The following is a 26,523-nucleotide window of genomic DNA, read 5'->3' as shown; positions in this document are numbered from 1 at the left end:
TTGAAGGTGCACACCTTTAGAATATCAAAAATGCCTCGGCAATCAGGCAGCCCAAAAAATATATATATATATCCACAAAACCCACTATTCGGAGGAAACTTATGACATTTAGTTATGACTAAAGGGTACAATGAGAAAAAGGTTTGAGAACTTCTGCACTAGAGAACTGCAGGAGGCCACTTCCGCTTGCTCGTACTCGTTTGAGTCTCCCATCCTCAAGCATATACGATGGAATATCATTTTAATATGACAATAATCATATACACATACATATAAAATATCCGTCTCGGTAGTTTCAGCCCACGATCATCTATTCATTTTCATATATCACTGTGTATTGGTAAGATAGACTAAACTACATTCTTAATGTAGTTTCAGTGCATCCTTCACTTCACGATCCATATTTGAGGGTTCACTATCACAGACAAATTACGGTTATACGTCTACTACTGAGCTTCGCATGTATACTGCTCATTATGACTGTTCGAGTGTTATTTGCTCAAGTGAAGTAGCTCTAAATTCCGTATGCTATCTAGCATCGTGCATGCAAACTATTTGGCACTTGAACAAAATCCTCTTCCTGCACTCTTTAATATGCACACAGGCAGATTTATTGATTATTGCTTTCGTTTTTTTAGCGCAATGTCCATAATCGTAACCAAGTACGTGACGATGACGACAACCAGCCTCGCCATTTGACTGTCTGGAACAAACGGCACATGGCTGCCAAGCAGATACGACGTCTTGCCTACCTCCAGCAGCCTGATGCTGAGACTCCGAAGGAAGGAGAACAACCAGAAATGTTGGGAACAGTTTACGAAATAAGTATGTCTCACTATGTATTAGAGATAGTTTAATCAGAGCTGATATATCAGGATATATCTGTGTATTCATTCGTTGGTACAATTGTTATAGATTTTATCAATGTAATATTTCTATAAGTTGTCCGTATTTTGGTGTAAAATTTTGTCATGTTGCTTTTCTTATGAATGAATATAAAGACATAATTTATATACCTTGGTTTCGTAATGTATAAATCCCAAGATGCCTGCATAAACATCTTGGTGAATAGCAAAATCATGACTTGGCACATGTATTAGCACAGCAGACAACTTTGTCAACAAAGGAATAAAATGTCAATTTCTTAAGGTACACTGGAGTTAACAATTCAACCTCTGGACTCCCGTCAATTTCCACAACTTAGGTATCTGTGTGAATTTTTTAAATGCCATTTCATAGAGCTATGCTGAGGAAATTATGTTTGAATTGTGTTAAAATTGTCATCGCTACTCTCTTATGTAGAGCAAATAACCTAGAAATGTGCAACAGGGAGGCACATATTATTCGTAAATAAAAAAAGCAACATTTCGGTACAAAAACAGTCAATTTCGGTTTCAAAAGCGGTAAATAAAATAAAATTTCGGTGTTATAGCGGCAAAAAAATGTATCATTTTAGTTTTAAAATTGTGAATATAATCCAAAAATTTCATTTAAAAAATGCACTCATTACACAAAATAAACATATCCCTTCTAATAGCACATTTAAGTAGTTATCAGAGTATTAAAGGGTTCATCATTGCTTCTCAAATATTTACAGCAGAACAAATCAATTTTCGGTGATAACTCACAGGATAATTCAAACTTCAGAAAGTGTCTCGCTGGTGAATAAACTCTAAATTTCGTGTTTATGAGTCTATTTCGCATATTGCAGTTCATCTTGCATCATTTCGTGACAAAACAGGGTAGGAAAATGCACCTCACACCTTTCAGAAACATGAAGAAATTAACATTACAATGTGTTATTTCACATTTCGTGTTTTCATCAAAAATGAAATACATATGCTTCTAGCGATAGGCATATGGCAAGTCGGTTATCTAGAATGTTAATTTGGATGGCTCATGATACTTAGAAGATTAAGGATATGCAAACTGGGAAATAGTAAGCCTAAATGATTAAAAGAATTTAAATCTACCGAGGGCCCCACCTGAAAGATAATACAGAAATCAAAGACACGGCACACCAGCATTTATTGGAATGTGATGTATTTTCAGTGTGGATGGATTATTATTATTATTATAACAGTCAATATTGATAGATCAGTATTGGAAAGTAACATACAGTTATGAATGGAAATTGTACAGATTCGCAGCTCGCAAAGAAGCTGCATTGGTCCAGTTGATCTAGGTTTGAGAGAGAGATTGTTATCTCAGGAAAAAATTGGATCTCCATGATCCAATAATCTGAATACCTCATATGTGAACCTATGTATATTTTTGTGCACACGTCTGAAAAATTTGCAGTATTCAAGTAACAGGATTGGAACATGTATTTGTACTGGTTGGAATCAATGACAGTATTGGAATCATTTTATTGTTGTTATTCATCATCATTTTTATGGCTAATCACACCGATGAGGAATGATGTGATGAAATTGATGAAGCGACACTCACAAGGAGCATTCGGGATTCCAACCCAGGACCCCTGGCATTGTAGCATGCTGTGCTAACCAGTATTGGAATCAGTATTGGTGAGAATTTGTTGTATAGAGGAACCACAAGGAAAGAAACCTCTGCAGAACCTCATCGTGCTGGCGGGTGGGGGAAAGGACAGGGGGAAGGAGCTTTTCAGCACGGCCACGTCAGAGTTGCCAGACCTATTGATTTTTCGGGAAAATTCCTTAAACTATTGCTATGGAACCTCCTACAGCCTGCTCAAAAACATGTTTCCTGCTCATCTTACTTGAACATGGAGGGGAGAGATACAGTAGCGTGGATTAGGGGGGCAAAAGCTTTGATAAATGTTCAGTCGGTAAAGAAAAACCTCTTTCCATCTCACTGTTTTATTGTATTGGTGGGTACAAAACAGGGGTGTAAATAGCGTCAGGAACCATCGAAAATTCCGTTAGTGTAGTTTTAGGCGTGTGTATATATATATATATGTATATATATTAAATGCAGCAACAGAGGCAGCATAACTGACGAATAAAACATGTGAGTGTTAATAACAAGAAATTTGTTAGAGAACAAAGCGGCATAGTTCAATTACAAATGGAATAATTCACCCCCTCCCCCGTAATTGCTTGAAACTTTCATGGGCTTCAAAATAGTTAGTTTTCTATCCTTAATATACTATTCTTTACTTAAATATTTAATTTTCTACAAAATTATATAGCAGCATGGACGTCCAGAAGGAAGTGCAAGGATGGTCGCCACGCCCTCCCCTTCTGGAAAATGAATGTTGACATAAAAGTACCTATTATTTCAGACATATTAGTTGATTTCAGTCACAGTAATTTACATCCATTTTTATAATAGGGATGTAATAGGGAACGTGATAATTTCAAACTCAAGTGGTGTTTTCTGAGAGGGCAACATTATTACGGGGTAATATGCCTCTTTACCCGCCTGATAAAAATACATTGTTTCCCCCTTGCTGGAAGAAATCTGCGGACGACCCCTTGCTCCCCAGTGTGCATGCCTATGCTGCCCCTGCACCCCCGAGAACGTCGTTCATCCGCTACTATTAGATCATCGGATTTTGTAGCAGATCTTCTGGTTTCCCAATTTCCCGATTTTTTCAAGTCTGACCTGGCAACACTTCCCCGAGCACAGATAACGGCAGGGAAGGTGCGCGAACTCTTTTGACGGAAGGTTGTTTTCCTTGTGGTCGAGCTATACTATTGGCATCAGTTTGAAGTGTTATGAACTTGATACTACATTACATATGTACATGTTTGCATTTCGTAATATGTAAAGCACTGTCTTCTTTGGCAGGTGAAGAAGCCATGCGTGCGAAGGAGCAACAGCTAAGAAAGAGGAAACCAGGCCTACTGGAGCAGTTGCCTGAAGCCACCTTGAGAGCTCAGAGAACCAGGATACCAAGCATCAACGAACCTCGCCCTCAGGCCCAGTTTGTAATGGATGATTCACTTCGTAAGTTGCACATCCACTTTCAAATCAGCTTTTTATTCTTAACAATACAAGCAAGATCTCTTTCTAAAGACAACCACAGTAAAGCATTTATTAGGATATGTTTTGCTTTAACCGTGATAAATGTGTGAACATTGTGCAAGAAGAAACTTCCAACAATCCCTTGCCCCAAAGGACAACTAGCTTTGGAAGTCTGTTATCTATTAAATGATGTAACTGACCATAAGAAACTGCCTCACGAGCCCTTTTTTTCTGTCTGAATTTCAACTGTAAAAGCCATGCTTTAAATTAAGTCATACATCCATAAATTGTTCCAAAATTGTTTAAAAGATGAAATTCATGAGGTTGTAATTGCAGAAGTAGTTTGAAAGCTAACTGAAATGTGACAAAAACAGTGCTGCCACTGCCATCACATGTACAGGGTGTAGACTCAAATGGGCAAACATGAGTCAAATGTCCTGATACATGCTATATTAAAGAGAGAAAACTTTTTAGTGGTGGCCATCTTGAAGTCCAATTCATTATCTTAAATGGAAAGGTGGTCATGTGACATTTGAATATGGGCTAGAATTTCATGAAAACATTTGGTGAGCATTATTTAACATTTGTAGCATTCTGTGATAACCACTCAGCCACGGAGCCTATTCAATCAAAGAAATCAAAGAAATGTAAAATCGTGGCTCGGAAAAGATGACCCTGAGCTACAAGCAAGCTGTTGGTTTTCCACGGATAAATGTTTCACTTATTTTACAAAGTAAAATTCTCTGTCCTTGTCTCCCTACACAGGTACTACTGGAATGAGTCCCGAGGAGCTTCAAGGCATGAAAATCATCATGGGGAGGGTTAAAACCAGAGAAGGAATTCGGAGAGAAGGGTAAGTTCGTTGTAATTCAATGACACTAATGTGGGAGCACAGATCTGTGGAACTTTTCTACAAAATATATTCAATATACGTATATAATCAGAACTGTGCAATAGCGTTACTCAAAATTGAATATATTGCTCTTATTGATTATACAGTATATCTGTAAAGTTATGGTGGGGTTTCAGAGTCCTATAATATCTAAACAAAACAAAAACAAAGGATGATTATTACACTGCATTGAAGAGTAACTCAAAGAGTATCAGAAGCGTAGTGAAGCGAAGACTTACGATGCGCGCAGGTAATCATGTGATGGAGAAGCAAATCATGCTACTCCGTCAGTCAAGATGTGGACAGTGCAGAGGAAAGTTGAATGCATCCTTTGGCTTGCGAAACTTGAATCCATGACGCGTGTTCGTCATGAATATTGTCGTGTGTACAATGAAGGGGCACCACATGTAAATAACATTCGCCGTTGGGATCGCTGGCTTAAGGAAATGGGCAGTTTATTGGATGTAAAATGTTCCAGGAGGCCATCGGTTAGTGAAGAGTCTGTTGAAGCTGTACGGGAGAGCTACCTAAGGAGCTCCAAGAAATCGGTGCATGTCTGTGCTCGAAATCTAGGTCTGAAGAAGACAACAGTTCACAAAGTTTTGAAGAAACATATCCGTTTTACGGGTTACAAACTGCAGTTGTTACATGCAATCCACCCAACAGATTTGATTTTGCTGTATAGAATGCTTGGTGAAATGGACAATGATGATCTGTTCTTTCACAAGATTGTGTTTAGTGATGAGGCAACATTCCATGTGTGGGGTCAAGTTCATCGACATCACATCAGAATAAGGGGCTAATCTGATGTTCTGAGTCGTGTGTGGCAAGAATTGGAATATCGTTTAGATGTGTGTAGGGCAACAAACGGAAGCAACATCGAACTGCACTAAACATGTAAGGAAACTCTGAGTTACTCTTCAATACAGTGTAATAATCATCCTTTGTTTTTGTTTCATTTAGATATTATAGGACTCTGAAACCACACCATGACTTTACGGACATACTGTACTTATCAATGCAATCCCCCTTGACTTCAATGCATTCTACCAAACTGCCACTTTAAAAACAAAATTGGTTGCCATGTCAAGCAGGAGTGCATTGCCTGCTAAACATCAGATGAAGAGTGTCCTGCAGAGAGCTTTCTTGAGAGGTTCGATATATTTATGCAAATGCACTTTTTATAATATTTAATTTGAATATTAAAGTAGATAAGTGCCAATTATGAAACATTTTGCCAATACGAAATTTATTGACAGCAATAACTGATAAGTCTATCATTGATGTAAATAATCATATTTAATATTTCATGTCTTTTCCAGGTCTTAAATCTTTGCAAACTTTCTAGGTAGTCACCATATATGCAAAAATATATTGTTTAGTCAAGTGTTATTGTTTCAACGGACATTTCATTATTCTTATTTTCATTACTTTGCCGTTTTAGTTAATTGCAACAATGAAGCAGTGAAAGAATGGCTACAATAAATCAAATTATAGTAATTTATCCATCTTATATTCAATGACTATTCCAATTTTGGTGATTTGCTTTTCCACATGTCTAGGTTAATTGCCGCAAGGAAGGTCATTGGTAAACTAATGAAACAACAATGGGACACAATGGCAGATTCATGCTTTACCCAGGATTCAAACCTAGAGACTGTGCTTTCAAGCATATTGTGCTAACCGTTCCACAGCTGTGGCCAATCTAACATGTACAGGATTAATTATAAACAATCAAAATGTAAGACTTTGTTGAAAAACCCTACGTTACTGTCAATGAAACGGCAAATTGTATTACAGTGAAAGTACAAGGAGTGGAGATAGCCTTCGGGATTCTACTGAAGGTTCGGCTGTTATCCAAATGCAACAGAAGAGTAGAACCAAGAGGGAGGCCAAACGCTGGTGCAGAATATGCTGAATGGATGAGCCTTTGTGGTAATTGTGAGCACTCTCTAATTTCTCTCTCTCTCTCTCTCTCTCTCAACATGCTTTCTAAATATGGTGTTCTGGAAATTATAAATCACAAACCTAATTCATTCTATGGGGTGCGGCAATGAATCGGGTGATTTTGCAACACTGGATATAGCTTCTTTACCATTTAGATATGACAAGTTGTAGAACGGGGCACAGCATGCATTCGCTGTACAAACGTATTAGAAAAATAACAATGAGGATTGGCCTGCCAGATCACCGGATCTGTACACATGTGATTATTTTCTTTGGGGATAATTGAAAGCATAAGCCTTCCAATCAACCACCAAACATCTTCAGATCAGATCCGGGACGAGGTGGATAAAATTCCTATCTTACTGATAGAATGTGTGGAACGAAATAGAGGTGATCGTAGTAATGTTATTTTCAAATAAATCACAATGAAAGGAAAGTATTTGTATTTTCTTTTGTTATTTCTTCTTCAGTGAAAAAAGGTTTTCTTTCTGTCTTAATTATGAATGTTTTGTGTGTATTTTGTATTATTATTTTTAGTTAAGTGTGGAGTATTTATAATCTCCCAATTCATTGCCGTGCCCTGTACTTGCATTCTACCATGCCTTAAATGAATGATGATACCTTGATTCCCTTGCATAACCTAATAAATTCAAAAAAATACTAAAGAACACAAACAGACAGACACTGAACCCAGCAATCCCTGAATCATAAAAATTAACAAACGCAGGGTCTGTTTTCAGTGCAAATTTTGAAATTATGTGCTGCTTCAACTAAAATTTAATATTTCAAAAACTATGAATTCCGCACCATAGCCTAAGGTGTCAAGCTTTGGGCTTAGGATGGATACTGGTTCAAGTCTCCTAGGGAGGAGTGTAACAACATTTTTCCTGAGATTTTGGCCAGTCTATGGATCGGTGGACATCCACCATCATGAGGAAAGTGGGGAGCTACGAACGAATACAGTGGAACTTCAATTTTATGTTTTTCAGAGGGCCACGCTCAAGAAACAAAGTGTGGGAAAACATACAAACCAGGTAAATTTTATATTTTCCTTTGTTGGGACCATCAGGATTGAATGCATAATGTGGGAAAATGTAAAATCTGGGTTTCACTGTCCTTATCACAGTAACTTTGTGTGTAAATAACACTATTTCTTGTAATGTTACTGTTTTCCCTTTCCATTATTTCTTACAGTATTTTTTAACACCTCTCTTGTAGTTCTTGTCACTACTTTGGTATTTTTTATTCTATGCATGATGCAAGATGGGAATACCATGTAAAGAAAAAAATTCTGAATGACCAAAACTTGCATTCGAAAATATATGCATTTGTACTAAATGGTTACTTCAATGCATGTAGTAGTATATTATGAACACAATCACACCACAATTGATATGTAGGTGCATTGCAAGTTGATATTTCCATAATTTTAAAATACTTTTTTTCTTTTTTTTGGTCGAAGATTGGACCCCACCTGAAATAAAATCCTGGCTACCCCCTGGCATTGGACTGAATGGGAGATGCTGATTGTTAATTAAGGTAAAGCCATATGATCTCAGATAACAGATCTTTCTACTGTAGCAATATTATAGTTCTTTTTGCTTAGGAGCCATTGACAATAATGCAAAGTTTTGTAACTATTTGTACCAATATAAATAAAAAATTTCTAAGATATATTTCATTCCTTGCACTGGAGACCTATTTTTCCCTTTATATCAAATAGCTAAATAAAATGAAAGGTTTTTTTGTTTCCCTGCTATAGGTATGTGCTTTTGCCATAATACTGCTTTGAAAGGTACGGTAATGGCTAATTTGAAAGAATTTTAGTGAATTCAAAAGTAATTCTGTTAAGGTGCATCCCCACTATGCCATCTGGCAAGGCAGTGCCCAAAAGTCGTTCCGCTTTGCCGAACTCAATAGACGTCCCCACAGCACTTTCATCATATCATCATTCATCAAGTGCTCTCAAACTGAATTTTGCCACATGAGTGATACTATAGCTGCTTGTTGTCATCAAGAAGCAAAATACTGGTTTTGAAAGGTTTAATTTTTTTAGTCCACTATATGCACAGACAGGCTAATCAGGACTGGACCTACAGTTTAAAGTGGGATCGAACCATCATGAAAGGTGCCTCCACTGGGTATCAAACCCAGGACCCCTTGATTACAAGGTGACAACGTTAAAAATACTGGATTTCCTTCACCACATTCTACAAAACTCAACAACAGAACTTTTCACCTCATCAACACCTGTAACACTAGTCTGTCCCAATGTTAACTCCTGCCATAATGGCATGGGAACACTTTCCTTGGTAGATGCATCCACCGGCTCTTGCGAATGTGCAACATACATTCTCCACACCAAACCCCCTACAGTAGAAGGAGACGAGTGCCCATACCTGCTGACGGGTTTATTTTCTCCATTGGTACATCACAGGCAACAATATGGATATCCAAAACTTATTTTTAGCCTCCATTTCACATTAATATATAAAAGCTGGCTTGAATCTTCCCATATTTCACATGCAAGACATTAAAAATTAGTGTGATTTCATACTCATATTTTTACTTAATCCTGCAAATGCTGGTATTTCAACAATGTAGCAATTTAAAACTACTAAAAATTAGTTACATGTAAATTGTTATAAAATTAACAAAAAAAATGCATTTCTGTATAATTCACATGATCACTGAAGTTCAGAATGGTATTGGTTGGTGTCAGCCTATCATAATGAAACTGAATTCTAGTCATCATCATACAACTTAAGATAATTCTTTTGTCTTATGAATAAAGTATCTTACCCACAGAAAAACACACTACTACAAAACATCTTGGTTTATTTCATGGGAGTATTTCAGCACTGACGTTGAAACAGCTATACAATTCTGAACAATAAACACTGAACATCTGTACAAGGCACATTTTATACATAAGAACTGCTCTTTGCAGCAGAAATCTTATTCTGTCACTCAAGTTGGTAACGAAACATGAGCATCCTCATCAGTTTCAATCCCAACCTCTTCGAACAAGGCTTTCTTGTTTTTGGGATAGCCTTCGAGTATGGCATCCACAATGTCCATGCACACCCGCCGTCTCTTACGCCACTCTTTCATCATCAGTTCATTTTCCTTTAGTATTTTTTCTCGATCTTTTGAAGAAATTTTCACTGTGTTCTCTGACAAATCTTTCAGCTTCTTTGTTGCTTGTTCCACCTCTTCTTCCAGCTAATAGGAAACATTTCAAAAACTTTTGGTTAAGTTCATTTTAAGATTATTTTGAGAATATATAGGCTAATTAGTGCTGGATCTACAGATTAAAATAAGGCCTAAACCACCAGGAATGAAATCAGACTTGGAAAAGCAGCCTCTGTCTGAATGTCACTCATGTCAATTAACCTGGGAGGGGTGAGACATTGAAAGGGATGTAATAGGTGGCATCCAGGTATTTTGACCCAAAACCTCTTTTCTGTTGTTCTAAAGCACCTACATTTTCCACAATAGTTGGCTGACAATCTGTAACAACTTGCGAAGAGAAGAATATGAGAACTGAACCGATACCACTGTTGTACTTTTTCCACCAATACTAATGATTTTGAGTGGCTAGAAGAGTGACCAAAAGCAACAACTCGACTCAACATTTGTCCTTTTTCAAAGGTTCATTCACCCTTCCTTGTGACATGCTGGGAGGCCAGCACAAGAAGTTCCATAGATTTTCATAGAAACGCTAGATAAATCCCCATTCTCCTAGGAAGCAAGGTGACAAGATCAAAGACATGGGTAAAGTGAAAGCTGAACCCAAATGTGACGTGGAAACACCATTCTTTGTCAATTCTTGCTCAAAAATTCATGGAGGTAAGATAGTGAATGTTTTGAAACCAGCGTTACTTATTTATTTTATTTATTTATCAGAGAATTCCAAATGCAGCTTTGGCTATTTTACATTGGAATGTAATAACAATGGAAATAACAAAGAATAACTATCACACCGCACCAGGTGTGTGCACAGTTCTTGGTAAAAATGGATGAAGGTCGCTGTAAATTAGCTTTGTTTTATCTACATTCAAATGGGAAGTGGATTCAGCAAATTCTTATTGTGCTCTTCCCTTCTATGTATGTCTTTTGTGTGAGTACTGATATTGGCCAATCGAGGGTTTATTTATTTCCGTCGAGATTAGATTGGGAGATTTATAAGAAGATTTATAACTTCTTCATAATTTCTTTGCCAGTACAGTTGTTTTTATACAAATTTTAGCAATCTTAACTACACATAAGCTAGATGATGAATATTAGCTGTCATATCTAATTATTTATAGTGTATTTTTACTATTCATATAATAACAATATTAATTTACATATTATGAATAGATCTATGTATTATATTAACATATTATTTATAAACATTATTATTATTTCTGAGACACTTGGTTCAGAATGCCCCCAAATATATTTTTAGATGTGTACCTGATGATGTGATGAGTTAATATGACTAGCCTTTGTTATTTTATACTGGAATTATTAAAGTATCAGTATTGGTAGAAATCGGTCAGGGTATTGGTATTGGCTCAGGCCTAATATAAATGATTGTTTTGAGATTCAGAATGCATAGAATAAAATGAAAAATACATGCACTGAAAAGTCACAATTTTTCCACATGGATGAGAAAAACTTCATGTCAAAACAACATCCGATTCTATATTCTGCCAATGAAAACATATATATTTTAAAACAAATAGGTAAAGATCCCTGTGCACTGTGATATGAATGCACATACGAGGATGTGGCAGTAGGGCCCCACACATTCTCGAACTTGGCCATTTTTTAAGATAATTGATCAGCACCATGCTCTGGCCATCTTTACCTCTCAGGTTACCCCCAGCTACATTCGTTTGATGCTGGGTGAACCCCAGAGCTGCTTTATGTAGAGACAAGGCAGAACAAACTGCAACCTTAGATAGCTCACCTTGGGTCTCCTGCGTGGCAGTCACATGCTCTACCAACTGGACCATCACAGTTAATATAACACTACCAGATTTTTGTACTATATTCTGGTCCTGCAAGTGTTCAATCTGTGTTGTTTGATAATGCAGTGAAAGTCACAGAAACTTACCCTAGGAGTGGCATGTAGGATTACAGGGACCTGACAGGGGAAAAAATGGCTGGAAATTTTTGTAGCTGTAGTTCCAGGAATAGGACATGTATCACAATGAGGTAATAGGGGAAAGCTGAACTGTACTCAAGAGGGGTGTGCACTACCGTGCCCACTCCTGTCTTGGTATCAGGTCTGATCCACCCATGCATCACCTCTCACATGTTAGAGAACTGTAATCATATGCATTGCCTTTTACCAAAGGAATGCATTTTGGCAATAGATGGCATTTTTAAATGTTAGCATGTGTGACTATGATGTAAAGAAAGAACTGAAAAGAGCGAACCTCCAGAAGGAAATTCACTTCTTACTGATTAACCATAGATTTGATTTGATCTGTCGTCGTAAGTCCACTTTATGCACAGATAGGCTAAATAGGACTGGACCTAAAGTGGGATCCAAACCACTATGTGATTCCACCAGGTATCGAACCTGGAACCCCTTGATTAGAAGGCAAAGACACACTGACTAGGTTGAGTCACTTTCGCCAAGGAGTAGAAGAAAATTAGAGCCAACAGCAAGTATAAGGGAGTAGTAGCGTTTAAAGGTTGTAAGTGGTTTTAGTAGAGTAGATAGTTGGGCATTTATTATTATGCCCTGGACTTCTTGCTATATTCTGGCTTCTTCTACTTACTAATGGTTGATTATAGTAAATGTTTGCTTAAATTACAATAACGGGAAGTCATGTGGCATTCTAAAAAAAACGTGAATTTGTGCATACATTACAGTAATAGGTCAGTTAGGAGGAAACAACTTCGAATAGGTCACAAACTGTTAATTCAATACAAATGTTGATTAATGACATTTTCATGCTTGAAATAATATACTGCTGGACAATGAAAACCGGACACTTTAATATTTGACATCTGAATTGCAATAACAGCTCGCAGGTATATTACAGAATGTTCGGCAGATCATGTAGTACCATATGCACCATGCATAGGCTCGGACTTTGTTTATGCATTCGTACTTAATTCAGTTTCTGCAACATTTAGTTAGCCCTTGTACCAGAGCTTTTATCGACCCATTGCGTTATCACAAAAAATGCAAGTGTCCGGTTTTTTTTGTCCAGCAGTATATATTCTGTTACTGCTCTGACATACAGTAGTGAGGTTTATGAAACATTTCACCACTTTCTGTAATCAAAAGCCATTCAGGCATTTTGTCAAAATAAATGTTGAATTCCAGCCCTTATGTTTCTATTACTTTAACTCCTACAAATAACTACTTGTACATTTACACTATTTTAAACTTATACTCCAAAAATATAGTTGTGTAACTACTTAAATTTTGAAGGTTACTGGATCACTTTTTGTTTTTGTTACTCCATATAGAGTAATTCTCTAACAGATAACACTGCAAGACAAGCAATAAGTTTTAAAAGGTCATAATCAGATCGGAAGAAGCAATTTTCCCCTGCCAAAGCTGTTTCTAGAGGTGAAAGGCAATGTGCTTTTAAATAGCCACCCACCCACTTCTTCTTCAGCTCCCTCCTCCTCCACCACTCTGTGTACAATTAGGGAGGAAACTAGGTTGTCAGAAGGATGCGATGGAGAGGAGAACGTGCATAAACCAGTCTTTAAAGTCTTTACAAAATTTACTTAAATTCTGATTTTAAAGCTTGTTTTAATTGTTTTCGTAATATACAAGGGTCGTTCAAGGTTGACCGGGACTTTTATTTCTGCAGAGGAAACAGGTAGCAGAAGAAACACCAAACTATGTCAGTTTTTCAAAGTGTTCTCCGTGCGCGCCGAAGCACCGTTGTCATCGTTCTGGAAGCTCCCGAATTCCTTTGGCGTAGAAAGAACTTGGTTGGTGTCGTAGCCATTGGAGGACATCGCTCCGCAGTGCTTCGTCTGTCATGAATTTCTTACCACTCCATGCTGCGTCTTTTGGTCTCTGGGGTTGAATTGTGCAATCATGTTTCATCACGCGTGATGATGGATTGCAACAATTCATCACCTTCTGCTCGAAACTGTTCACAGACCGTCCTGCGTGTCCACTTCTGATCGAATGTCAGCTGGCGGGGAACCCACCTTGCACAGATTTTGTGGAAGCGTAAGTGGTCGTGAATGATTGTCTCAACACTCCCGACACTGATATTCACCTCAGCAGCAATATCCCACACTGTTACTCGCCGGTTCTCAAGAATCATTTGCTCAACACATGCAATATTCACTGGTGTGACTGCATTCGGGCGAATGTGTCCATGCGCTTCATTTGTCACCAGCTCCCGTCCTTCGCGAAACTGCTCACACCATTCGTACACTCTTGTCCGCGACATCGTTTGTTCACCAAACTGTGCTTGTAATCGTCTGAAAATCCCAGCTGGTTTCACTTTCTCCTTCACGAGAAATTTCATTACACACCGCTGCTCCACAGCCACAGACACACTGCTTGCCACCATGTTCGCTGCAACTGCTGCGCATGCGCGAAATACGTCATGCCGGGCGCTAGTTACTCGCGAAGGATTACATTACGTCACCCGCACGTTTCATCATGATCCGGCTATTCATCGATTTTTTACGTACGAAAATCCCTGTCAACCTTGAACGATCCTTGTATAATGAGCGATTTCCCATATATTCAAGCTAAATGTGTAAAAAAAAATATATATATATATATGAGTTGGTTTATGGATGGTAAACTCCGTATCATGGAGAAAGCTGCTGATGTGCCCCAACTGAGAATGGAATCTAAAGACTTCAAATAACACCAATTTTGAGGGAGAAACAAAATAAAAAGTTTGCCTCTACTTGTAAATAATAAAAGGCAATAAAAAAAGACCTGGGACTCACCGCAGTCAACTCCTTCTCTGCATCAGATGTGATGGGCGCTGCCAGGAGGTCCTGCAGCTCCTTCTCTGCCTGTTTGTATCTCTGCTCCACGGAGCGCACGTCCTCTGATGCCTGTGCTAACTTCCTATCCAGCTCTCCCAGTTCTTTCTGCATATCTTCTTCCTTTCCGCCACCCTCTTGCAGGTTGGCATACACCTTCTGCTTCCCATACACTTTCTCATGGATCTTACCTTGCTGGAGAAAGGATGAAATGAACTGTACATTAAAATAATGTTCTTAGAATCTGAGAGAAGACTTACACATTGACGAACTGCATGTAAAGACCTAGACATTAACAATGAAACAGTGTAGTCATTTTAGCTTGCAAAAAAACACAATGTATGGCTGGAAATAAAGTACACTGAAAGTTGGAACCACTGCCCACTATAGTTATCACTGGGAAGATGATGTGGCGAAGCTGGAATGTAAACTTTGTGGTGGAAGAGAACAGTTGCATTGCACATGGAGACTTCATGGCTCTAAGTATATGCAAAAAGTATATACTTGCTACTCAACACAAATAATTAATTTTGAAATAGCTGATTGATTGATTTGTTGCTCTAAGTCCACTTTATGCACAGTAGGGCTAATCAGGACTGGACCTACAGTTTAAAGTGGGATCCGAACCACTTGTGCCTCCACCGGGTATCGAACCTGGGACCCCTTGATTACAAGGCTAAGACATTACCACTGCGCCATCGGGGAGGCCCTTTTGAAATAGCTAATGAGCGATATTCAACAGAACTTTGTATGGTTGTAGAATCATAATGGTACCATACTTTACAATATTTCTATTCAAGTCAGTTTATTGTGGAGGTTACAAGGCACATTCAAAGGAATTTTTGCGTACAATTTCATTTTTCTTTATGATTATTGGTCAAGTTCCTAGCACATAAATCATGATGGGAGAGTAATACACATGAACTATATAAATATTCCTTCCCATTCCCTTTTACTCTGGGCAATACTTTGACACCCCAACACATCACACTCCATTTGCAGTTGTTTGAAATTATTACTATCAAGAGCAGCTGTTAGTACAGGGAAGAGGAGGAAAGTATCTAGAAATATGAAATGAGTTTATATCCTCCTTGACCCCCATGTGCCCATGCACTGTTATTTTGTTTGATGTCCGTTGTGTGGTTGACAACAGGAAATCAAAATAGTTGTAAGAAGCTTCACTAGATTTCCGGAAAGTGTACTGAGACTGGAAGGAGTAGTGCAAAACATTGTTCTATGTGATTCATCGAACCATGATCATGATAAGTGGTACAAGCTCTGGAAAATATGTCAATTGCACTAGTAATTTATGTTTCTCTTTCTACATACCTATTAATTGTATCTATTAGAATGGCTTTGACATTACTGTAAGTGTTTCAAAAATCCAATGATATTATTAGTTTGCCAATTTCCATTGTTTCCTACCGGACACTATGGGTCTCGAGTTACTTTCAGGCATTGTGCATTTTGGATTCTTTTGTTGATTTCAGAAGCAAAGTAGTAACTATAATAATTTGTGAAACAAAATTATAGTGTAAAATGAAGTCTGCTCACTGAGAAAATGTGACAGTGACACAGAATCTCAATACAATGTACTATTAGTGCAAATTGTGTACACAATGTACACTATGACTTGCAATCACTATTTTTGTATATTAGTCATAGTAGTAACTTTAATAACTAATTAAACATAATTATATTAATTCAAAATTACAACTATTTTATTATTCCCAGTTGACCAATGAGACTGTAGACACAATGGGTCTCAAGCTTGCTTTCACACAGCTGTACCTTTTGGACTCTATTGTTGATTTGAATAACGTTCATAAGAATATTAACTAAGGAAATTTACTTGGGTTTGATGATAATTTTACATACATTTTCGTATATCAATGGTTGAAATTGGGTAGTAAAGTCGGACAAAAATGCAGGAGAGCCAGGATTGATTCCCAGGGCAGGTTATCTGATCTGATGTACAAATATTACCTACGATGACCCTGCTTGAAGTGGTTATGGGGCTTACCCAGCCCATGAGGATGCCACAGTGAGAACAGACATTCCCAGTAAACCAGTCTAACACCATGTATGATGTTATGATTGCCCCCCCCCCCCCAATGCCAATCCTGTCTCCAACAGAAATTTTGTTTTCTACACTGCATTGAGCCTCTCATCAATGAGAACCTGAGAGTGACAAGGAGGAAATGGTAAAGTCAACCAAAGAGCGATGCTGATTCCATGACCCTAACTATGGCCACTGGCCACTCAGCTCCAACACTACTCAGGAACGTGCAGTCCTCTAATTGTGTCGACTTCTGTAATTGCAGGCTTTTTACAGGGAACTATTGGCCTTTGGGGAACAATTAAGGTCACCCTCACGATAACCGTCGTACTTTACTCACACCGATCTATATCTAAATGCCAATAGTTTTCACCACCCGTCTCAACGAGGTACAGTACTATCGACCTTATTACACCGGGCCATCTCCATCAGCGACACAGAGAAGAAATACAGCATCTTTGCACGGCTTTTAGACAGAATGGGTACTCAGAACACAATATCAATAAAACATTAAAACGAGTACTGTCCAAGAAGACCAGCACATCAGGGAATCCAGACACTCCAGGGAACCAGGACAAAGCTGACATGAAGATAGCCATCCTACCATACATCAGAAATCTCTCTGGACATATAAGCCAAATTCTCAGGAAGCACAACATAAAAACCATTCATAAACAGGTGCCAAAAGATCAGAAGACTACTACGCAATCCCAAGGACGATTTAGGACTTAAAAACACCTGGAGTTTACCGTATTACATGCAAATGTGGTAAAGCATGCATTGGGCAGATGGGAAGGACAATAGAACAGCACAGCAAAGAACACCAAAGCTACATCAAGAATTTCCATCCGCAAAAGTCAAGACTAGCGGAACATTCAATCAATGAGGGCCATAGACCAGATTTCAGCAACACAGAAATTATAGCGAAATCTTCAAACTACTGGGACAGCCTCATAAAAGAAGCAATATCTATTCATGGGGAAAAAGAGAATATCAATTATGACACGGGGCTCGAACTGGACCCAGATTGGCTAGTGATAGTCGACCAGCGGCACGGACATAGCAGACACGGCACCTGATTGATCTGCCATCTTCACCGGCAACCCCCTCCACGAATGTATATACACTGGGTTAATGCTAAGGATTGCACTTCTACTATGAAGATGAGAGTGATGTTAGCTCTCGAAAGCTTGGGATCTTGTCCACAACTCTTCTGGTCGATAGCCTGAGAGAATCATCTCACAATTTATTCTTAGTTTTCACCATATAGATCCGGCGGCTTCACCCATCTCAATAATCCACCGATGGTCGTTTGAAATCGAAAATAAAGGATTCCCTGATAACAATATTGTCAATTTTACGTCAAACACGGCACTATAAAAAAGTCGCTGGGGAGATAAGAAGGGATGGGGTGACACAGCCATATATAACAATATGACGTCACGTGTAAAATGTATAATCATGGCAAAAGTTGGTTTATGTGGGCCGGAACCAGTGAGACATCATAGTGTGGCCCGGGGGCAGGTGCCCCAGTTCACAGCCAAACAAGTGCACAAAAGAGACAGATCTGGTTCCAAGAGAGCTAAGTTCACAACACTGCCATGGAAGGAAGAGGCATATGGAAACTATTCTGCATGCCCTTAATATCCAGCTTTAAAGATAATGGGGATACACAACGGTAAACCTTATGAATGGCTGCCTAGTAACCCGAGGCCTCAACCCTAGGCTTATAGTGGCGGAAACCTCTTGCTGTCCTCAGAGCTGACCACACTTCTTTATTGTGTTTGGCCTCTCGCAAGAGCGGAGTGCACCTTTCTTCCAGGTCAGTTTTTAAGAGAGATCTTATCGTGAGCAGACCCGAAAGCCAACTGCGGAAAATCTGCTGCAGACCCGTATATATAGCTTCAGTCCGTATTAGTGCCTCTAGCGCCATTCACGCAAACTATGTAGTACCGTGGGAAAGCAGGTAATGCCATCTCTATGGAAGTAGATTGATCTGTGTGTTCCAGGCAGGAAAGATAAATAAATATTATATCATAATATTAAATGTGTGTTAAACATTAATACCAACAAATATAAGATAAATATTGAACATTCTTTGCGACCTTGCAGGGCCAAATTAACAAAATAACAGCATAATAATAAGTTAATACTGATAAACAGAGTACATGACAATTATCAAAGAAGCTATTAACACATGTAATATTGAACAAGTAAATAAAATAACGTTGACTGTAACAATGGTCATATATAAAACAAAGTAAATAAAAATTAGTGTTACAAATTAGTATGATCTCTCAGGATCATTATATGTGGCACAGTGCAATTCACACCTCCGGGATATATATACCCTTATCTTTACATAAACCTTTCAGTATTACAATTTTCTTGTTATATTTTATTGTTCTCTAAAATATTGTTTATACTTTTATTACATTTTTATCTCACAGGTAAAGTTTGGAGTCACTAGTTATCAATAGCATCACATCCGATATCAACATTCCAATCTCGACGATTCTTTATGCAAATTTCACAATATATTGTTGATAATAATGTAATACTTTGGTATGTTGAAAATATTTTTCAATTTTGCTCATGTTTTATGAGGGTATTTTAGGTAGTTGGCAAATTTTTTAAAAGAAGCGCAACCTGGTTGGGTTTTTCCTTTTGTCTTTAGAAAAATCTAAAAAAATGGGTAAAACTGACTTTTAATGTGTTTTTTTCTAGGTTATGTTCAAAATATATATGACAGTGGAACCCAAAATTTACATTCAATATTCATGCTACCAATAGAGCAAAATGCTGGAAAATATCCCAGATTTTGTGTTTTATTCAGATTGGTCCCCTGAAAAATGGAAAATCTAGGTTCTACTGTATTTTCGAAAAGACATAAATTTTCTCCTAGTAGTAATGTTGGAACATCCAATTTGTATTGTTGTAGTTGACTGAATCAAAAACTATTTAACATTTCTGTTACATAGCTAAGAATTTATAATGAAGGTTTCACATCTTTCAAATGATTAAACTAAATTTAGTAAATATTTTGTTCAAAAATATTTGAGAAACAGTTTGATTCTACTCTTCCTGGATGATGTAATAGCAGTGGCGTCACGTGAAGTTCACATACAGATGCTCACAATAAAATTTGTATACTGAATGCAGATTTACTCCTCTCCCTTGTAACTTCATCTTCAATTGAAAAAGTGAGAATAACAGCAACTTAGTTTCAACAATTTCCTCCCAAAATTACACTCTATTTGAAGTAATACAAGTATTTTTTATACAGCTAACACCCTTTTAATTATGTTTATAATTAGTAATGGCTAGTCCAAACTAATTAGTATAACATGTAATCTCAGGTATGTACAACGCAAGACTACCACACTTCGCAATGTACTTTTTATTACACAGATCATATGTAACAAACAACATTCATTCAGCATTGAAATAATTGTTAGACACACGCATCCTCCCAAGAGTACAGAAAAAATGTATTATGTGTAAGATGTAAGCAGTGGCGGCAATTGGGGTTCCAAAACTGCAAGGGAAAGGTGCCAAAACTGATGGGAAGGAGGAAAGGAAGTTTACTTACCCTTGATAGATAATGTGTAGTATAGTGCAGGCGCAAAAGTTGCAAAATGTGGGCAGCAACTGCCGCCATGCCATGCGGCCTGATTGCCACCACCGTACGTAAGATATTTGGGTATCATACAGAATGTCCCGAGCCTACAATAACTCGGTTGTGATGCTTGTGATTGAAGTAGCAGTCAACGTGAAATTGCTCATATTCCTTCTCCCCACAGTGCATGCACACTTTGGAACTACTGATTTAAAGTGTACAGTTCGTCATCGTCATTAACATATTTACCATCCTTGATCTTATGCAGAAACGAATTGTTCAAGAGGCAGTCTTTTGGAAGTGAGTCACTTGTACATGTGCAAATGGTAACAAATGCCCACGATGTGTGTCCTTTGTCCATCCATGCATTCGGGTGAATTGATCAATTACAAGTACTGTGCGATGAAAAGAGATTAACTGTAACAAAGTATTTTTTTTCGAATAAATATATGTGTGTGTGTGTGTGTGTGTGTGTGAGTGTGTGCATTTAATATGTACATTATTTAAAACATATACTAATATAATTAAGCCTTGTATCCATATTAAAAACACTAAGTTGCTGACCAAGGCAGTTTATTATGATATAAAAACACTTTACATGTAACATTTCAACCCTGTATCAGGGTCTTCCTCAGAGGAAGAAACAAAACTAAAATGATAAAATACACGCACAGACATTATATATACACATATCAGGGTGACTAGCCACACAAAAACAAATCATGTTGACAGTCCATATCTTGGATAATTTCTCTAAAGGAATTAACTACATGTTGCCTCTTGACAGTTGACTAATGGGTCTCCCTCACTGACAGGTCAAGATTAGCAAGAGTCTTGAACTACCTGTTGATCATTCCTCCCACACCTCCTGCCTTTTTGGATGTGGATGAATACCTCCTCCCCTGGTCTTGAGTCCTCCATTCCAATCAGGCCCGTACCCAAGGGGGGTAAGGGGGCCATGCCCCCCCTCTCGAGCGATGATTTTTTTAAATGCAAACCTATAAAAACCTACAAAATTAACATGGACAATTTTTAAGATTTTGCAACAATTTAGATTCTCTTCTTTCATAAATGAATGTGTTATTTCTGGAGAGAGGGAGACTCCAGAAGTCTACAGTCTACTATATTTAGTAATTTTAGTTTTATAACCATTTATACGAAGCTACTAAATGTCCCAATTTGGTCCGGACAGTTCACCATTTTTACTTCCTGTTTTGACTTTTTTCGAACTGCAGTCTTGATGAGAAAATGTCCTCTTTGTGTGGTTAATTCACAGTCAGACATATTCTTCATTATAAGGATCATTCCGTAGCGTTGGTGGCATAGGCATAGTTAGGTAGGGGCTAGGGGGGCTAAGCCATTCCCTGTCAGGAATCACCTCCTGAAGTTTGTCCCTATAGTTCCTGTTCACCCTGTATAGACTATATAGCTATATTTATTTATTTATTTATATAACCACAATTCGGGCTTGACCCCTCCTCAAAAAAATCCTGGGTATGGGCCTGATTCCAATTCATGATGTTTTCTTCTGTCTCCTCTATTTATTTGGAGGAGTCACATATTTCGGAGTCTCTAATTTTAAACTGTATGCACAGTTCCAGTTAGCCTCTCTGATATACGCCAAGGTAACAGGTGTACTTTATTTCACAATAACACATTTCCGCGAGCTGAAAACATTCATAAGCAACATAATTTAAGGGTACAGACACACATTTGTGCACTCTAAAAATCACATTAAAATCGGATAGTTTGTGTTTCGGATGGTTCGTACTTATCAATTGTGTATTGCGGAACATAGTTCAAGGTGCCATTATGCTTTTTACACGAAAACAACTCTGATTTTTCACATTACGAGTAATTCTTTTGGTTCCTTTCTTCTGTTGCGGAACATACAATATGGCGTGCACAGCTGTGGATCATCGCACGTCGAGCTTCTGTTTCGTCGATTTGGAGTGAGTATGCAGTGTTTCCACCTTCTTAACCGAAAAATACCTACTTTTGTGTTCATTACGTCATCACAAACCATTGACGGATAGCCCCAAAAAACATTCACGATTAAATGTTAAATATCCCCGAAACGTCTGAAATTCCTTTATTTTCTTCTTTTTCACATTGGCTCTTACGTATTCTGCATTCCTAAGGATTCTTGAAGGTGCCATTTCGTTTTTTTCACGCAAATAATCTCAATTTTCGACATATCGAGTAATTCTTGTTTGTTCGTTTTTGCTTGTGTTACATGCAGTATGGCGGAGAAATCTTGACCAGCGGTGTCGATGATCAATGGTTATGCAGTGTTGCAACTTTTATCAAAAAAGACCTATTTTCGTGTTGCTGATTTTGTATTTTTTTCCAGGTTCGAAAACCCCACGAACCATTCATAAATAGCTCCAGGAACCATTCACGGATAGCCCCACGAACCAAGCACAGCAAGGTTAGGTTAGGCAAACATAGTTAAAATTGTCATGTTCTTACAAAAAAAAAAAAACGGTGTGGCTGGAAACACTGACCGGGGGTTACATCATCGAGCGCACGGAGCATTTTGTTCACATAGTACAAGGACAAAAGAGGCAAAAGGTTTCGTGCATCGGAGAGACATTAATCTTCTAAAATACATGACTTACCGACAATATAAATTAAGCGATGGGAAAAAAAAAACATCCACGACCTTTCAAAAGTGTACGGAAAGTCGGTTCGGTAAGTACTTTCTCCTGTAAAATTGAAGAAATACGGGTAAATATGCGATATCGCCCGAACACCTGACTCGGTTATTTCGTTAATTTTAGCATTGATACTTACCTATTTTGCATTGTGGAAGATTCTTTAAGGTGAAGTTATGCCTTTTTCCATAAAATAGTGTCAACTTTTCATGTTACAAGTCATTATTTGTCTTCCTTGTCCCGCTTGGGTAACAAACAATATGGCGTGCACTCGTCATGGATCATCAAGCGTCGTGTTTGTGTTTTGTCGATTTGGAGTGGGTAAGCAGTGTTTCAACCTTCTTCACTGACTACTTTCGTGTCATCACAAACCATTGACGGATAGCCCCAAAAAAACATTCACAATAGCCCCACAAACCATTCACGATAGCCCCACGGACCATTTCCGGAAAGGTTAGGTTAGGCTGGGTTAGGTAATTAGTTAAAAAAAAATCTCATAAGAAAAAGGTACGTTTGGAAACACTGGCGAGACCGCAAGACTTTCGGCGTCCGTGCCATCTGCAGGTACATAATGGAAACAACGGCATAATGTCAGAAAATGCAAGTTCCTTATATAAAACGTGATTATTTCTTGTTCTGCAGCATTCTATGGTGAAGTTTTAAGTTTCCGTGAAAGAAAATACCTCGAAGAACTTCGACAATGCTACAGAAACTGATTTCAGTAAGTAGTTTCTCCTGTAAATTTGAAGAAATCCATGCGGGCGATATCCCATATTTACCGAAATACGTTTCGGGTATACTTAAATTTTACCCCATTCACGATAGCCCCAAAAACAGAATTGACTGATAGCCCCAAAAACCATTTACGACAGCCCCACGGACCATTTCCTGCAAGGTTAGGTTAGGTAAGCATAGTTAAAAAGGTCTCGTAAAAAAAAGGCACGTTTGGAAACACTGGCGAGACAGCGTGACTTTCGACGCTCCCACCATCTGCAGGTACATAATGGAAACAACGGCATAATGTTGTCGCTTTGCACAAAATGCAAGTTTATTATATCGAAAGTACTTATTTCCTGTTGTGCAGCATTCTACGGTGAGAAAATACCTCCACGAACTTTCAAAATGCTACAGAAACTCATTTCCGTAAGTAGTTTCTTCTGTAAAAATGAAGAAATGTGTCTCCGATATAACAGACATTTAATACCCACAAATATACTCAAAATCTTTACAAAAAAAAAATAACACAATGCAACTATCGTACCATCATGAAGAGCAACCGAGAGAATTCTATAAAACTAGTGATATTGTTATATTATAAAGTATGCTTAAGTGAATCTTTGCCAATAGATCTACAGAAGTAATGACACATACAAATGCTAGTAGTGTGCTTTCAACTTCGCCTTTCCGCCTGAGGAATTTAGGGAAAACCTATGATATGGAATGCCACTTTCACTTCCACGGATTTACTTCAAACAATAAGGGAGTTTTCAGACGGAATTTCGCACAGAAGCATTCGATCTAAAGCAAACCATTCACCACGTTTCGGGTATACTTAAATTTTACCCCATTCACGATAGCCCCAAAAACCATTCACGATAGCCCCATGAAGCATTGACTGATAGCCCCAAAAACCATTCACGACAGCCCCACGGACCATTTCCTGCAAGGTTAGGTTAGGTAAGCATAGTTAAAAAGGTCTCGTAAAAAAAATGGCACGTTTGGAAACACTGGCGAGACAGCGTGACTTTCGACGCTCCCGCCATCTGCAGGTACATAATGGAAACAACGGCATAATGTTGTCGCTTTGCACAAAATGCAAGTTTATTATATCGAAAGTACTTATTTCCTGTTGTGCAGCATTCTACGGTGAGAAAATACCTCCACGAACTTTCAAAATGCTACAGAAACTCATTTCCGTAAGTAGTTTCTTCTGTAAAAATGAAGAAATGTGTCTCCGATATAACAGACATTTAATACCCACAAATATACTCAAAATCTTTACAAAAAAAAATAACACAATGCAACGATCGTACCATCATGAAGAGCAACCGACAATTTTAATTAATTTAGTTTCCGTAATTATTATATTATTCACTCGATAATTCATACCTGAACTAATTGATCCAAAGCTTTCTGGACAGCAGTTTTTCCGTACTCCTTGTGTAAATTCATAAAAATGTCATTAGCACTGTATGGTCGATTTTGATCTCGCAAATACTTCAGTACTGCATCAGCGGGACCCATGCTTCGTCACATATAACATAAATCGCACGATACTGCGATAGAAAAACTTAGGAGTTATTCCAACATGAAAACTTTTATATCAACGTCACATTCACCTGTTTCGGATTAATTCTACTTGTTCGCGGTAAAAGTGAGTCTTCCTTCTACTCGTCCCGGAGCAGAACAAAGTGTCAATTATTTTTAAAAAGTTGTTAAATACTGTAAAGATAAATTATGTACGTCCTTTTACAGTAACCTTAATATTCTTGGATCAGTTCTCTGTTAGTCATCTGAAAACAATTGTGAATTTCTCGTTTCACATTCGCTCCAAGAAAAGTTAGGAGGCAGACCATAGATACCCAGTTGACACTGGAGCCCAATAGTGTGGTTACCACAGACGTTACAGCAGACGACGCGCTGGGACTGAGTCTAAACAAATAAACACATGTTTATCTTCCTATGCAATACAATGCTATTTTCCTTCGAAAAGGGTATAAAAAAAAGGGAGATTATTTCCGTAACATCTTTGGCAGTTATACATTTGAAGCTTCGGAACGAGTCACAACTCTCGGAGCAGCCAATTAACCAAGCCAGCCGCTGACGTCATGTCTATCCAGAACCTATCGCTAAGCCCCTTACTCAGGTTCTACACTCCCACTAGGCTAGCTAGACAGACTCGCGCAGTCCGCTGGAGATGTTCCGAAAGTAATTATTTAATGGTAGTGTCTGCTGTTACGTTGTTTTTCTGCTGGAACCTCGAAAGAGTCTGCTGCCACGAACGTGTCAGCAGTAAGAATAAGTGTCAAATTTGCTCCTGCCACGTAATTCGTCTGCTAAAAGGATGTTACAAATCTTAAGAACAGATGAAGACGAGAAAAATGCAAGTATATGATTAGTGGAAATGAATGTACAGGTAATTTAGAACCTTTTTCTTTACAAAGCATTTAGCGATATTATTTTAATGAAAACGGAACCTAACCTAAATGCGAGAGCATTTAGGTTTATTATCAGAAGAATGCTAAGGGACTTAATCTTAAAACATTTATGTGAAAATAATCGCTACAACTTCACAGTATGTGTTACAGACGTAATTGCATACATAGCATGATGAAATCACGATAAATCAAGGTAGTGTCTGCTACCACGTTCTTTTTCTGCTGGAACCTCAAAAGAGATGCGCGTGGCTGCAAAC

At 38.1% G+C, this 26,523-nt stretch overlaps 2 protein-coding genes across 3 annotated transcripts in view; one reads left to right on the top strand and one right to left on the bottom strand.

The window, feature by feature from the left end:
- Window positions 1–19,357, top strand: part of LOC145988211 (Na(+)/H(+) exchanger beta-like) — a 45,336-nt gene extending 25,979 nt beyond the window's left edge. Inside the window, exons 10-15 of one of the 2 annotated variants that reach the window (XR_014441714.1) lie at window positions 639–825; window positions 3,775–3,933; window positions 4,717–4,804; window positions 6,644–6,784; window positions 8,253–8,329; window positions 19,283–19,357. Coding sequence is in view for 1 of the 2 variants with exons in the window: in XM_083123055.1 (XP_082979181.1) it covers window positions 639–825; window positions 3,775–3,933; window positions 4,717–4,804; window positions 6,644–6,761 (552 nt within the window). In the remaining variant the exon portion in view is untranslated. Of the gene's footprint in view, window positions 1–638; window positions 826–3,774; window positions 3,934–4,716; window positions 4,805–6,643; window positions 6,785–8,252; window positions 8,398–19,282 lie in introns of those variants that run through there. The other variant, XM_083123055.1, reaches the window with a different exon arrangement.
- On the bottom strand, window positions 9,310–25,729 carry LOC145988212 (homologous-pairing protein 2 homolog). Its single transcript, XM_083123056.1, has 3 exons — window positions 25,218–25,729; window positions 14,735–14,968; window positions 9,310–10,015 (listed from the first exon to the last, which is right to left on the bottom strand). Exons 1-3 carry the CDS (start codon window positions 25,350–25,352, stop codon window positions 9,761–9,763), a joined length of 624 nt encoding a protein of 207 aa, XP_082979182.1. The 5' UTR covers window positions 25,353–25,729; the 3' UTR covers window positions 9,310–9,760.
- Between the last annotated feature and the right edge of the window lie 794 nt (window positions 25,730–26,523).

Source organism: Lepisma saccharinum, chromosome 5 (genome assembly GCF_977018435.1).
Source record: "Lepisma saccharinum chromosome 5, izLepSacc3.1, whole genome shotgun sequence".
Lineage (NCBI taxonomy): Eukaryota > Metazoa > Arthropoda > Insecta > Zygentoma > Lepismatidae > Lepisma > Lepisma saccharinum.
This window is presented reverse-complemented; position numbering and strand designations above follow the sequence as displayed.